Below are 13,734 nucleotides of genomic sequence, written 5' to 3'. Positions count from 1 at the left end.
CACACACACACACACACACACACACACACACACACACACACACACACACACACACACACACAAATAACTCAATGTTGATGGATGACCTGTTTCTGGGCCAACTTCCACTTCTCTTCTTCCGTCTCTCTCTTCACCTTTTCCTCCTCTTCCTGCTGGCGACGCCTCTCCTAGAGAGAGAGAGAGAGAGAGAGAGAGAGAGAGAGAGAGAGAGAGAGAGAGAGAGAGAGAGAGAGAGAGAGAGAGATGTTGTCCGATTACCTCGTCACTCAATACATCAGTTAAATACATAGTAATTCAGTGAAGTGGCAGTGGACTGATTGCCTCTTCACTACCATTTCCCCAAATCCACTGAGATACCTGTCTCTCCTGATGCAGGTTTACCACAGTACAGCCCAGAACGCTTCACTGCCCCGTACAGAGACAACCTGAGAGCGTCCTGATCTGAATGCAGCACTACGTGTTAACAGACAGAGGTAGACAACATGCAGACACTGGCCATGCTCGTATCTTATATAGCAGTATCTATTCCTGACTTATGGTCAACCGAGCTTCCATAACACCCTGTGGTGGAACGGAACAGTGTTTTAACCGGTTCTGTCCCGACGACAAGCTCACGCACAGAGCTGCCCGCTCCAATAGACTGAACAACAACATTAATGATTTGTCTGAAAGCAGGCTCCTTTATGAAAGACCATTTAAAGTATTTGAAATCATACGTACAATACAAGAACTACACATTATAACATTGAACAGTGTCATTTACAGACATACAGCTCATGACAGACTAAATAGTAAAAGTAAGGTACCTTCCACCCATTCTCCCAACACTTACCTTTCACATTGTCACGAGGAGCCAGCACAAACCATTAGCTCCCTGTCATGTACTAGGATCAGGCTTAGGGCTAGCAGGCTAGCAGGTAGTGGATGTTTACCAGCGCTCTGCCTCGGGCTAACAGGGGCCAGGGCACTGTACAGTGTGTGCTGGTTCAGAAGAGTGAGTCTGTGTGCGTAAGTGTGTGTGTGTGTGTGTGTGTGTGTGAGTGTGTGTGTGTTGGTGTGTGTACGTGTGTGTAGGGGGGTGGACCATGAGGAATTAGATGACCTCAGAGTAGTTGGGCTACACCCACTATTAACCAGAGTGGTGGTCCCACCCCTCTCCCTCCCACCCCTCCTCCTCCCACCTACTGGCACAGTGAGAGTAGCACATCATACATGAGGTCAGCAGAGAGAGAGAGAGAGAGAGAGAGAGAGAGAGAGAGAGATTTTCTTCCTCTCACACCAGAGGAAGATTGATAGTCATAGATAAGGGGGAATGAGGGGAAGAAGGAACAATGGTAATACAAATTAAAGCAGAGAGAGAGAGTTAAGAGAGCGTGAGAGAGACGAGAGAGGAGAGAGAAGAGCGAGAGAGAGATGGATGTTTGGCACACAATGGAAAACTCAGTGAGCAGGGTACTGGTAAGACCTTCACCGTATCTTACTCTAAACAAGGTCACCTCCATGGGGACTCGACCTGCAGGTCAGAGGTTAACCCCGGGTTGGGCTCCAGACCCATCAGCCAGCTTGATGCTCATTGGCCAGACAGCCAACCCAGGGTTGCTCGTTGCCAGCCATCCCAGGCCTGCAAGCTGTGTGTGTGTTTTGTGTGTAAGGTCAAGTTTTAAGTTCGGTCAAGCTGAAGTTGATTCAATATGTCAAGAGATTATGAGAGTGTAGAGTACAGAATACAGGAGATAATAGGGCAGTGTAGACTAAAGAAGAGTGTATGGGACTATAGCAGAGTATAAGAGATAAGGCAGAGTTTATGGGTGTATAGCAAAGAATAGGAGACTATTGCTGAGTGTATTTGAGTATAGTAGACTATAGGAGAGTATAGCATAGTAAAAGGAGAATTTATGACAATTTAGCAGAGTGTAGATCCAGGATTCAAGAATCCTATTTTCATTGTGTGCAAGCAAACCTTGCAAGGCAGAGAATGCGTTGCGAGAATCCTTCTTGCCATGCTATGAGGAACTACGTGATCTATGTAATGCGTGATTGATGGACAGATGGCTAATCCAATCACCTGGATGAGAGTGAGAGTGCATGAGACATTATGAGACTGTGTGGCAGCTGGAATGTAGAAGAGAATAACAGTATTTGAGTGTATGTAAGAATATGGCAGAGTGCAGTAAGCTGTAAGCCAAATGGTACAGCGAGAAGATAACCAATCACTATTGTGTAGCCTCAGTAATATGGATGGTTCTAAAAAAACTTCAAATGTGTTTCTACACAAAATGGTGCATTAAGAAGAACCAGCCGTTATTCTGCTGCTCTGCGTTATTTGCAGAGCAGCAGTCAATAACTTCAATCGATGCGTATCTGAAGTAGACACAGATCCAGGTTCCATAGCATTCTGCTCTGTTCACCAGCACCGTGCCCTGGTGCTCAAACAGGGTACTGCGGTCTTATTCCTGCCGAAACTGCCCACGGGAGAGGCATAGCTCTCTCTTTATAACAGCCCTGGGTTGGAGAGGGTTTGAACTCACTGCGATGGCCTGCAGTCTCTCCTGGTACGACACGTCCTCCATCTTGTTTCTGAAACACGCAGTAAGAGACAAAATAAATGATTTGAGTTAATGTCAGCTTTACTGTAGTAGTGACATGTGGCTATCTTTCCCCAAGACATTTTAAACCAGATTTTCCTCAATCAATAGCCGAACATCATAACAAATTCACTCTCTCCTGATGGCATCCAGTACAGTAGCACTGTAAGAGGGGACGTCTCCTACAATTTCTGTAAATTGTTTTGCGTGGGTGTTTTGTTGTGTATCATTACAGCTCTACTTTCATCACACGCTCTCCCTCTCTCTACCTTTAACTCCACTCTCGCTCCCCTTGTTCGCTCTCTCTCTCTCTCTCTCTCTCTCTCTCTCTCTCTCTCTCTCTCTCTCTCTCTCTCTCTCTCTCTCTCTCTCTCTCTCTCTCTCTCTCTCTCTCTCTCTCTCTCTCTCTCTCTCTCTCTCTCCTTCCCTCTTGCTGCTTGTGATGCATTGCTTGTTCACCTTTCTATCTTTACAAGTCTCTCAATCCTCAAGTTATGCTGTCTAGTAATGATGCTCTCTTCTTCTCTCTCCTCCTCTCTCGCTCTCTCTGTCTCCCATCCCTCATGGTTTGGAGGAGACCCATGTGATGTACAGAGCCGAACATTTTCATTCATCTCTAGATATGTAGGCAATCCACAGTGAGCAGCGCTAGTGTGTGTCTGTGTGTAAATCTAAGTGTCTGAGAGTGCACATGTGCGTGTATGTGCATATGCGTTGATTGTGTATGTGTGTATTATTTGATTGTAGTAGGGTACATTATGACAGTAGTGTGTAGTAGAGATAGGAGAGTGATGATCACTGTTGTCTCACTTTAACTAGACACATATGCACATGCACACACACACACACACACCGCACACGTGCACATGCACACACACACACACGCACGCTCACGCACACCGCACACGCACACGCACACACACACAGGCGCGCACACAAACAGACACAGGCACACGCTCACACACACACACACACACGCACACGCACATGCACATGCACATGCACACACGCAAACACACACACAAGTAATAAGCCCTTACCTGGCTGGTTAACCAGAGAAGTGTTACTTCCAGGTTTCCAAAGTAAAAGCCCTCTTAACGACCTCTGGGAGGGGATGGACGAGACGCTGCGGCAGAGGACTCGGGTACTTTTACTTTGTGGAGCGCGAGGACACAGCGAGAGCCGGGGCTGGCTGGGACAAAGTAGGGTAAAAGTCAGGGTGCAGATGTTTCCGTCGCCACGGCAACGCACAGCAGTTGCTGGGCTGCATCCTTTTAAAAGTCAGGAATCCCAAGTATGTAGACCCCCTCCCCCCGGATCCCACGTCTCCCCCTTTCTCCTCTCCCCATCTCGCCCAGAAACCCCTGCAGACCCCGAGGCTGTGAGTGGATTACCACCAGAGCGGGAGAGAGAGAGAGAGAGAGAGAGAGAGAGAGAGAGAGAGAGAGAGAGAGAGAGAGAGAAGAGAGAGAGAGAGAGAGAGAGAGAGAGGCAGATAGAGACACAGAGAGAGAGAGACAGAGACAGAGGGAGACAGAGAGAGGGAGAGAGAGAGAAAGGTAGGGAGAGAGAGAGAAAGGTAGGGAGAGAGAGAGAGAGAGAGAGAGAGAGAGAGAGAGAGAGAGAGAGAGAGAGAGAGAGAGAGAGAGAGAGAGTGTGAGTGAGTTATCATGCCTGCCAGGCTTCTATCAGCTGATGGTCTTGCAGGAGGAACATTGCTCAATGTGTTTTGTGGCCGGGTCTGCGCACGCACGCACGCACGCACACACACACACACACACACACACACACACACACACACACACACACACACACACACACACACACACACACACACACACACACACACACACACACACACACACACACACACACTCACCTCGTCAATATATTTTTATCATGGCCGAGAGATAGTGTAGAGTTGCATGTGCCAGTGTGTTTGTACTTGTTTGCCTTTGCGAGTGTTTATGTCTATCCGTGTGCGTATGTGTGTATGTCATGTGTACGTGTGTCATGTGTGTGTTGTGTGTGTGTGTGTGTGTGTGTCATGTGTGCCGCCTGCATGGGCTTGGTCTCCCTGAGAGGGACATATTGAGGCACAGATTGATGGTGGTGCGCACGCCGGCCCGTGCACGCCGGCCCGTGCACGTTGGTCCGTGCACGTTGGTCCGTGCATGTTCCCGGCTGCAGCAAAGGAGGGGGCCGCTGCAGAGAGTGTGTTTGTGTGTCTGTGTCTGCGAGTGCATATGTGGCATGTGTGTGTTCATGTGCGCGTGTGCGTGCGTGTGCATTTGCGTTGTCATGTGTGCGTGTGCGCATGCACAGGCGAATGCGTGTGCATGTGCGTGCGTGTGTGTGCAGTGGGTTGTGTTGTTAAGACCTCTTGTGGTTAATTAGAGGCTCACCCAGACTGCAGCCCAGCCAGGTCAGAATGGGTGTCTGGTCCCCACAACGTCTCTACCTCCATCCCCCTCCTTCAGCATCAATCAATACGGCTCTCCTTATCAACCACAGGATCAGCGGCATCAATCAATGATCTTATTATCAACCGCTCTCAGTGGGACACCTCTCTTAGGAATCACCTAGTATTACCAATACTGCTCTTATTATCAATCACAGGATCCGGCACAGATCTCGGCATGAATAACCCATGTTTTTATCAACCCCTCTTTGTGAGTCTCTTAGGAGTCACCTGGTACTACCAATACTTCACCTCACTATCAATCACCAATCTTTGCATCAATCACCTCTAATCCCCACTCTAATCAACCTCATCTCTTATTGGTATGATCACTCCACCCTCTTGGAATAAATCAACCCCTATTATCGGCCAGGGGTGGGGGAAAGGTATTTGGATTCAATACTTGTACCAGAAACGTCAATACAGGCTCAGCGGAAACGTTTGAACGGTGCCGCCCTGTAGAGGGCGCTGTGTTTTACTAGCTGATGGTTGATTGGCATCAAGTATGTTCTATTCGTTTCAACCACTTTCAGAAATTAGCACTTTCAATTTTGGTCATGGACCCGTAAGACCCAGACCCGAACGTTACACCCGTAGGTTCAACCACAAAAGTTACAATCGCCTAAAAACTCACAATATTTAGGACATTACAACACATATCGATTGGCACTCAAACATGGTTGTAATATTGTATCGGGAGGACCCTGTCTTCCCTTCCAGATTATCAACCCTCTAGTGTCACCAACCTCTCTAAGTGTCACCGTTTTAGATCCAAACCTGTCTCACTATCAATCACCTCAGGATCTCTCTGCAGTGCTGGACTGAAGAGGAGTCATCAAGGTCACGTGACCCAGATCACATGACGTGCTTCCGGATATAGAAGTGTCCATGTGTTCTCTCGCTTGTCCTGGGGTGTAGTGTGTCACAACATGACAAGAATGTCAGTCAGATGCCTGGCCTGTGTGTGTGTGTGTGTCTGTGTGTGTGTGTGTGTGTGTGTGTGTGTGTGTGTGTGTGTGTGTGTGTGTGTGTGTGTGTGTGTGTGCTTCCGTTTGTACAGTGTGGTTGTCATGTTTGTATGTTTTTAACATTGGCTGCCTGAGAGCATGTTGATATACCACAGCTGACTCTCAACATGCTGCAGGCCCTCGCTGTCCCCTCTCTCTCTCTCTCTCTCTCTCTCTCTCTCTCTCTCTCTCTCTCTCTCTCTCTCTCTCTCTCTCTCTCTCTCTCTCTCTCTCTCTCTCTCTCTCTCTCTCTCTCTCTCTCTCTCTCTCCCCCTTCATCCTCATCAGGTAACTGATCCTCATCTCCTCTAACTGACAACTGACTGTGATTTTAAAGAGATGGACATCTCAGTATGTACTACATTCACACACATGTTGTCTCTCATTCACACACACACACACACACATATCTGATTGGCTAAGAGCTATCATACACCCAGCACCAGATACACATAAAAAAACACAACAATCTTGTATCAGATATTCATATTAGATGATTCATGTCTTGCATTTGGTTGAGTCCAATAGACTCCACATTGTGTGTAGGCGTAACAAGTTGTTTTCAAAAAGCTACATGTGCTTTAAGTTAGACCTTCATTCAGCTGTTTCTCAACCCTTGCTGAACACTAATTTCACAGCCTTCGGCTTCCTGAGTCAGTTCCAAGGAAAACTCTCTCTTCTTCTCTCCTCTCTCGTATTCATGTCACACCCTAGTTGATCACACAGCCTCCCTCTCTGCCCTTTCTATCACTCTGCTGTTCTGGGGAGAAGGGAGACGGAGAAGGGGAGGTGGGGAAGAGGAGACCCACTGGGAGGAAATAGGGTAGGTGGAGAGAAGAAAGAGGGAACGAGGAGGAAGGAGAGGAGGACGGGACAAGGACTGAGAGATGAGGGAGGGAGATTGGGAAGAGGCTAGGAGAGGGGAAGGAAAGGGAAGGAAGGGAGAAGGAGAGGGGTAGACAGAGGAGGGAAAGGGAGGAGGAGGGCATGGAGGGAGAAGTAGGATGAGAAAGGAGTTGAGGAGGAGGAGGGTAAAGGGAGGAGGGGAGAAGGAGTGGAGGAGGAGGGAAAGAGGAGATGAGGAAGATGAGAGATGGATGAGGGGAGCAGGAGGCGCGGATGAGGGAGTGAGAATGAGCGAAGCAGGAGAGGGTGGATCATATTCCCCATCGGGACGTGAATGACCCTGCTGAAGGTCACGACCAGTCCGAGACCGTCCGGACAGAGCGGTGCATCCATAACGACTGTGCCTTGAGCTGTTGAATGAGGTGTTGCACGGGTCAGAAGTTACTGTGAATCAGGGTACTGAGGCCATGTAATGGCCTCCACTGATGCCAGAGCTACTTTAGAGATGGTGCATCTGCTTCATCATCATCTATTTTTAACAGTGCACAGGAGAGAGTTTGTATGCTGTACAGTAATAGAGAAGCAATTAGCTTGGCTCGAAACGAGACGGACCCCTTGAGTGGTTATATTTTTGCTATCCTTGCACTAACACCAAAAGTTTACCTGCTGCATCTCTTAGCATCTCTAACCTATAGAAGAAAGTACGATGCAACAATTTCAAAATGAATGCCAAAACTCGTACCGTTGATCTCGTACCTTAAGTTAACAAATTCAAACTTATCATGGGCATCACGCATCGGAAATGTCCTTCCAGTTGCAATAACACGGTCAAGTAAGACAATAGTTTGTCCTCTCAAAGGAGGGGTGGACACATTCCACATTCGACGGAAGATGATTTAATTTGTCAACGATGCACAGTGGTGAGGTCATGGATGAAGTCATTGATAAGATCATCTGGTCATTGATTAGGTATTTTTTTGAACGAGATGAGTACTGATGGTGAATATACTGAGGGTCATATGACCATAGTGTGAGCAGTGGAAGCATGAGATCACCAATGAGAATCAAGGCCTGGTATGGGAGCACACAGAGGACCACATTGTCTCAGCACATGACGCCTGGTTGGCGGTAACTAGCAAACAGACTGCAGTTCAGCGCTACCTCATAAAACATGGATCCGAGTTATGAAATTAAGAAGGCTCTTTTAGTACGTCAAACAAAGCAGTCAATTCAATCGGATGGCGCAGAGAGGTCCGCTTAAAGGTCCCATGACATGAAAATCTCACTTTGAGGTTTTCTAACATAAATATGAGTTCCCCTAGCCTGCCTATGGTCCCCCAATGGCTAAAACTTGCGTTTGGTGTAAAACGAGCACTAGGTGTTCTGCTCGCCTTTGAAAAAACGGAGGCTCAAGTGCGCTGATTTGGAATGTCTGTATTCATGACGTCATCAGGAATCTCAGCTCCTCCCCTTACTCTGCCTGGCCCGCCCAGAGACGTTGGCCCGCCAATGAGACTCGACCGTGCGAGCGCCACATGTGTGTGTGTGTGTGTGTGTGTGTGTGTGTGTGTCACATTGATGAGGACGTTGAACCAGGAACGTCGGAGAACCCAACGCGGTCGTTTGAGATTCATAATATCGGCTCACACAGCTTTTGGCCGTTATAATATATATTATATGATATAGATATCTATGTAGGCTATATGATAATATTTAGATATAGAGCTCCAGGACTCCTGTGTGTTCTAGAATATTTACAGAACACGGCTAAATGCTGTGTGCGCCTCGCCATTGCGATACATCCACTGTAAACAGAGCGCATGGTACCGTGGCTGCAAGCTGCTCAGGGCCACACCCCCACCCTCCTCCTTGACCCGCCTCGCTCCTCCTCATTTGCATTATAGCTACAGACACCAAAACAGCGCATTTGGGGGAAGCTCAATGTGCGACTGGCTCGGAGTGGCTGTAACTCTGCACCACGGCTGAATTTCGGGAACGTCTTTGAATACTGTGTTAGTTGCCCACTAATACCTATATTAAAGAATACATAAAATAGCATGTCATGGGACCTTTAAGAATTAAGATGTTGAACTTTGAGCACAGCACCAAGGTTTAACATCGGAGCGATACGCCTTGGCTAGCATCAACGGTAGGTTGGGCTGCGATGCTCATCTCAATAGGACTACATGGGGAGGGCAGACGCTGAAAGAGACGCCTCACAACATGGCCGTCTTCTCCCCCACACACACACACACACACACACACACACACACACACACACACACACACACACACACACACACACACACACACACAAACACAAACACACACACAAACAAAGACTTGAATTGCTAATAAAACAGCAGGGAAGCACAATTCTTCCAAAAAATCAATAATTATAAGTATTCTCTGCCTTGCTCTGAGAAAATGCAAACACACACACACACACACACAAAACACAAACACACAAAGCAAGCTTCTCCCCCACAACGACAGCCTTGAAGCCTGAAACGTGCGACACTCCCAAACGATGTGCAACGCGGGGAGAAAGCTCTGGAACATAATGGAGTGTGAGAAGCTGTTTGCCAGGAAGAGCGACACGTCAAAACGTGATAATGAGGGATCCCGGTCGGAGCAGATCTGTCTCAGGAAGCTGCAGCTTCACGCACACACGACACTTCCTCCACCAGGGACGCGCTGAACAATGTTCAGAGGTGGCGGTCAAGACGGCCATCTGGCGACACAAACACACGCTAATTATTGTTGTCGTTGCCCGTCGTCGCGGGCCGGCTGTCCCTCTACATTTAGAAAGATTGAGAAAATGAGGCAGGAAATGAGGATGGGGAGATAGGGTGGATAAACCCCTCCGAACCGGTTCTAAGCCAGCTGGGGCCGGATCTGGAGCCTGAGCAGACGAGCCCGCGGGTTATTTCCTCGAACAGCCTCCCAACGCTCGTAACCCGTTCAGAAAGAACCACACGCTAGCTCCTGTAGACTACCCACTGTGAATCCATCCCCTCTGGTTCTCCCTCTGGTCGGGGGGGGCCCATAGCAGCACGGTAGGAGACCCTTACCGCCTCACACACACACCTTTGAACCGTGCGTGTGTTACGGGGCTCTGCTCCACAGGGGGCCCGTCTCAGATCCGGGCAGGAAGGAGTGCTTAAAAAGTGTTCCTTAAACCCCTTCATTTTCACTGCCTTCTCCTCCGCTACCTCCTAATCAACCTCCTCATTCTCACCACCCCCTGCTCCTCCCCTCCTGGGCCTTCTCCTATTTTCTCGTCCTCCTCCTCTCTCTCCTCCTCTTCCTCTTCATCTTTGTTCTAAATTAGTTTCTTCCTACCCCGGTGCCATTTTGGATCCGGTAATAACGTTGTCATGTGCTTGGCATGCTGGGAGATTCCAAGGCTTGCGCTTTATTGTGCATTCATTCATACACACTAACACACACGCGCACACACACACACACAAATATATATATATATATATGTACACTAGCATTTCCTTCTGCAGGCAAATTATTTTACGTGCACACAGATAAAGTCTCAAAAGGATGTCTGAGAAAAGAGGGTTGCAAACAGTTCTAAACCACTTATCCGGTGAATCACTTCTGTGAAACCACAACTGTTGACTGAAACAACGTCTGCTGCCAAAAACATCCTCCGTTCTCCTCTCTAGTCCCTCTGGTCAGATGGGGACCACTGGTCCGAGATGTGTCAAACTATATTTCTGTTGATTAAGTTTCGCTTTTTAGGAAGTTTGCAGCACCACATCGGTCACCACCACTGAATCACACACAGACGATACGTTTACATGCACATTCGTAGAACTGCAAGTTCCTCATTCAATTCTTCTTGTCACATTGTACGTTTACATGTACAGCACCGTCATTTTTGCCATGGGATAAACCTTCTATGGCACATAGATACTATGGCACAACTACAGATCTAAAATATTTTTAAACATTCATGGAAATATTCTGCAAATTTCACATGATGTAGAGAGCTATAGGAACTATACCTTTGAAGATGATCATACTAATGATGTTGAGTAGGAGGTGGAGGAGGACACACACACACACACACACACGTCACACACACACACACACACACACACACACACACACACACCAGGTCTAGAAGTACATCCGCACATATTGAAATCAAGGGCTGTCTAGGGCTGATAAACCCTGATACTGCTGCTGACAAAGAGCCCTTGTTGGCAGAGACGAAACAGACAAGGATGTGTTTGAAAACTATGGAGACCCACTGTATTGAGGCATCCGCTTTCAATACAAATGTGTACTTGTTTTAAAGCAAGCATCAGGACTATGTGACCCACGTAGATAGCTATGTATACATATATACACAAGCATGCACAGATGCCCATAATGACAGATAGAAGGACAGACAGACAAAAGGACGGACAGCCATAGTACACAAACATAGACAGATGCATACATACATACATACAACATACAAATGAAATGCAGGTATATTAATATGAACTAATATTAAAAAATATATATCTATCATTCCTAGTCAGTTTTAGTGTGCGGATGATGACGGAGCTGTTGCGTCATCAGCTATGATGAGAATTTAGAAAAAGTTACTATGAAGTAGGGTTCATGTTGTGGCGAGTCCTTGCGAAAATGTGAATTGAAATGTTTTCAGACGTATATCGCAGTTATAAACCTGATACAAAAACTGCATTAGTGGTAATAAAATATAGACGCTTACCTTTATCCTACAACGATAACCGAAAGTCCACCTAAACTTTACGTTTTGTGAATCTTTTAAAGATGCTTTCTCTACAATCTGGATACATGCAATTCTGTTTCTTGACTCGACTCGGGGCTCAGGTTGTAAGAAGCTCAGCTCAGCTCTCCTCGGCGGAGCGTGTAGTGGGAGTGACCGAGACACAACGAGACACCATGGCAGACAGGCAATGCAAGTGCAAGCACTCTGTGGTAAGAATTGGCGTAAATCCTTCAAAAACAAACACAAATAATGCATCGTTGTGCAAAAAATACGTCAGATCATTAACTTGCTGATTCATTTAGAAATTAATTAATTCCCCCGGGTTATAGCCTCGATAAGCGGACACACCAGAGATTGGTTGACTTAAAAGTTTACCAGTCCCCCTGAAAGTAGACCTAGTGATCTAAAATGAAATTCCTGGTGTTGTTAAAATAATATAGCCTACATAAAGACTGCAGACCTGCAGTGTGCATGGTGTGGTGTGGGTCAGTGCCTGAGATTTCAGAATCTGATCGAATTATTAACATTATAAATTAGTAAAGATAACCACATTTCTGAGCTAAAGTCATGACATATCCTGATGGATCGGTCCACTGTTTGGTCCAGCGACACAATGCCCTTGTGTGAGATCTCCTCCAGCTGCAGTCAGACAACGTGTCCTGTCCGAGGGAGGGATCCATTAATGAGTGCTTTGTCGCGCGACGGATCTGACACAAACGGAATTAATTTCCTTGCAGGTTCACTACCTGTCACTAACATCTCATTGCAGTGTCATCCATTTCAAATGAGCTCCCCACCCCTCACGGCTCGTCGTCCCGGCCAGATTGTTGATCGCGGGACCCAGCTGGTGTGCTCGCAATAACATGCGTCGTTTACCCGAGCCCTGGGGGATGAGAGTTAATGCCGACGGCTGATAAAAATCAAATTGGAGACGGAATTTGTTTTCCAATCACTCCCCCCGTGGAAGAGGCACCTGCTGTAGGCCCCGCCCCCTTGACCTTTGAACCAGATCCACACGCTGGTATTTTGGATGCTTGTCAGAAGTGCTAATATTAACAGAAGCACAGAGAGGGCATCCTAAAGGGGCACCAGGTATTTCTTGTTATATTAAACACACAACACACTGCTGTGACAATTATGATGGGTCGTTTGTTGTGCTCTGAAACCCATTGTTGTCTACACTCACTTGAGGCTATCCCTTGTTGTACTTAATATTCTCCAACATAGGGTTGATCGTTCAAATACAAGCTATCATCGTTCAGATTCCACCAGTTTGGATTATGATCATCTGAGCCAAGCTTGTTCAGAACATGAATCCAGTGTCGCGTTCAGGTCTTCAACAATTCTCTATCATCAGTAACATAAGATACTACCATGTCATATTTTATTCATCCCAGACTGAACATCAGTCAAAATAGAGAAACAGTAGTTCTTTAGTAAAAAATTAAGGGGTCATGGTGATTTAGATGTTTGAATGGACTTTAATAACGTACTAGCTCTTATGTAGGATTTAATGTCGTATAGTAATGGAGACTTGAATGGAAGTATAGCATATAGCATTCATACTGATGGTCACTGCTGATATTGTAGCGTAGTATTTAATGGAAGATAGTATTTATGTAATGTTCCCATAGGAGGTCGTTTTTGTGGCAGTGGAACATATTAGTATTCTTGTAGTGTTTGTAGCAGTGGAATGTAGCAATGTATTTTCGAGGTATTTGTAGTAGGTGAATGTATTAATGTAGTATTTTCATGGTAGTATTTGTAGCAGTGGAAATTCTCCATGTAGTATTTCATGATAGTATGTGTAGAAGTGGAATGTAGTATTGTCGTATTTTCATGATAGTATTTGTAGTAGGTGTATGTATTAATGTAGTATTTTCATGGTAGTATTTGTAGTAGTGGAATTTCTTCGTGTAGTATTTGTAGTAGTGGAATGTGGTAATGTAGTATTTTCACCGTAGTATATTTGCAGTAGGGGAATGCAGTTCTTTGTTCTCCTGATTAACGACCGACCCCAGAAGACCACAGCTGCGGCACCAGGCACACTGATGAGGTGTGTGTGTGTGTGTG

The 13,734-nt window shown here is 46.5% G+C and overlaps 1 protein-coding gene across 2 annotated transcripts in view; it reads right to left on the bottom strand.

The window, feature by feature from the left end:
* The window catches only part of LOC132452703 (paralemmin-1-like), a 21,263-nt gene extending 9,418 nt beyond the window's left edge, over positions 1–11,845 (bottom strand). The window contains exons 1-4 of one of the 2 annotated variants that reach the window (XM_060045444.1): positions 11,641–11,845; positions 3,626–3,773; positions 2,529–2,577; positions 87–167 (exon numbers count right to left, since the gene is read on the bottom strand). In XM_060045444.1, coding sequence (XP_059901427.1) covers positions 87–167; positions 2,529–2,570 — 123 coding nt within the window. In that variant the 5' untranslated portion in view covers positions 2,571–2,577; positions 3,626–3,773; positions 11,641–11,845. Of the gene's footprint in view, positions 1–86; positions 168–832; positions 1,180–2,528; positions 2,578–3,625; positions 3,774–11,640 lie in introns of those variants that run through there. The other variant, XM_060045453.1, reaches the window with a different exon arrangement.
* Positions 11,846–13,734: the final 1,889 nt, after the last annotated feature.

This window comes from Gadus macrocephalus, chromosome 2 (assembly GCF_031168955.1).
Source record: "Gadus macrocephalus chromosome 2, ASM3116895v1".
In the NCBI taxonomy this organism is placed as follows: Eukaryota; Metazoa; Chordata; class Actinopteri; order Gadiformes; family Gadidae; genus Gadus; species Gadus macrocephalus.
Note: the sequence above shows the minus strand (reverse complement) of the source record. Positions and strands in the feature narration are given on the sequence as shown.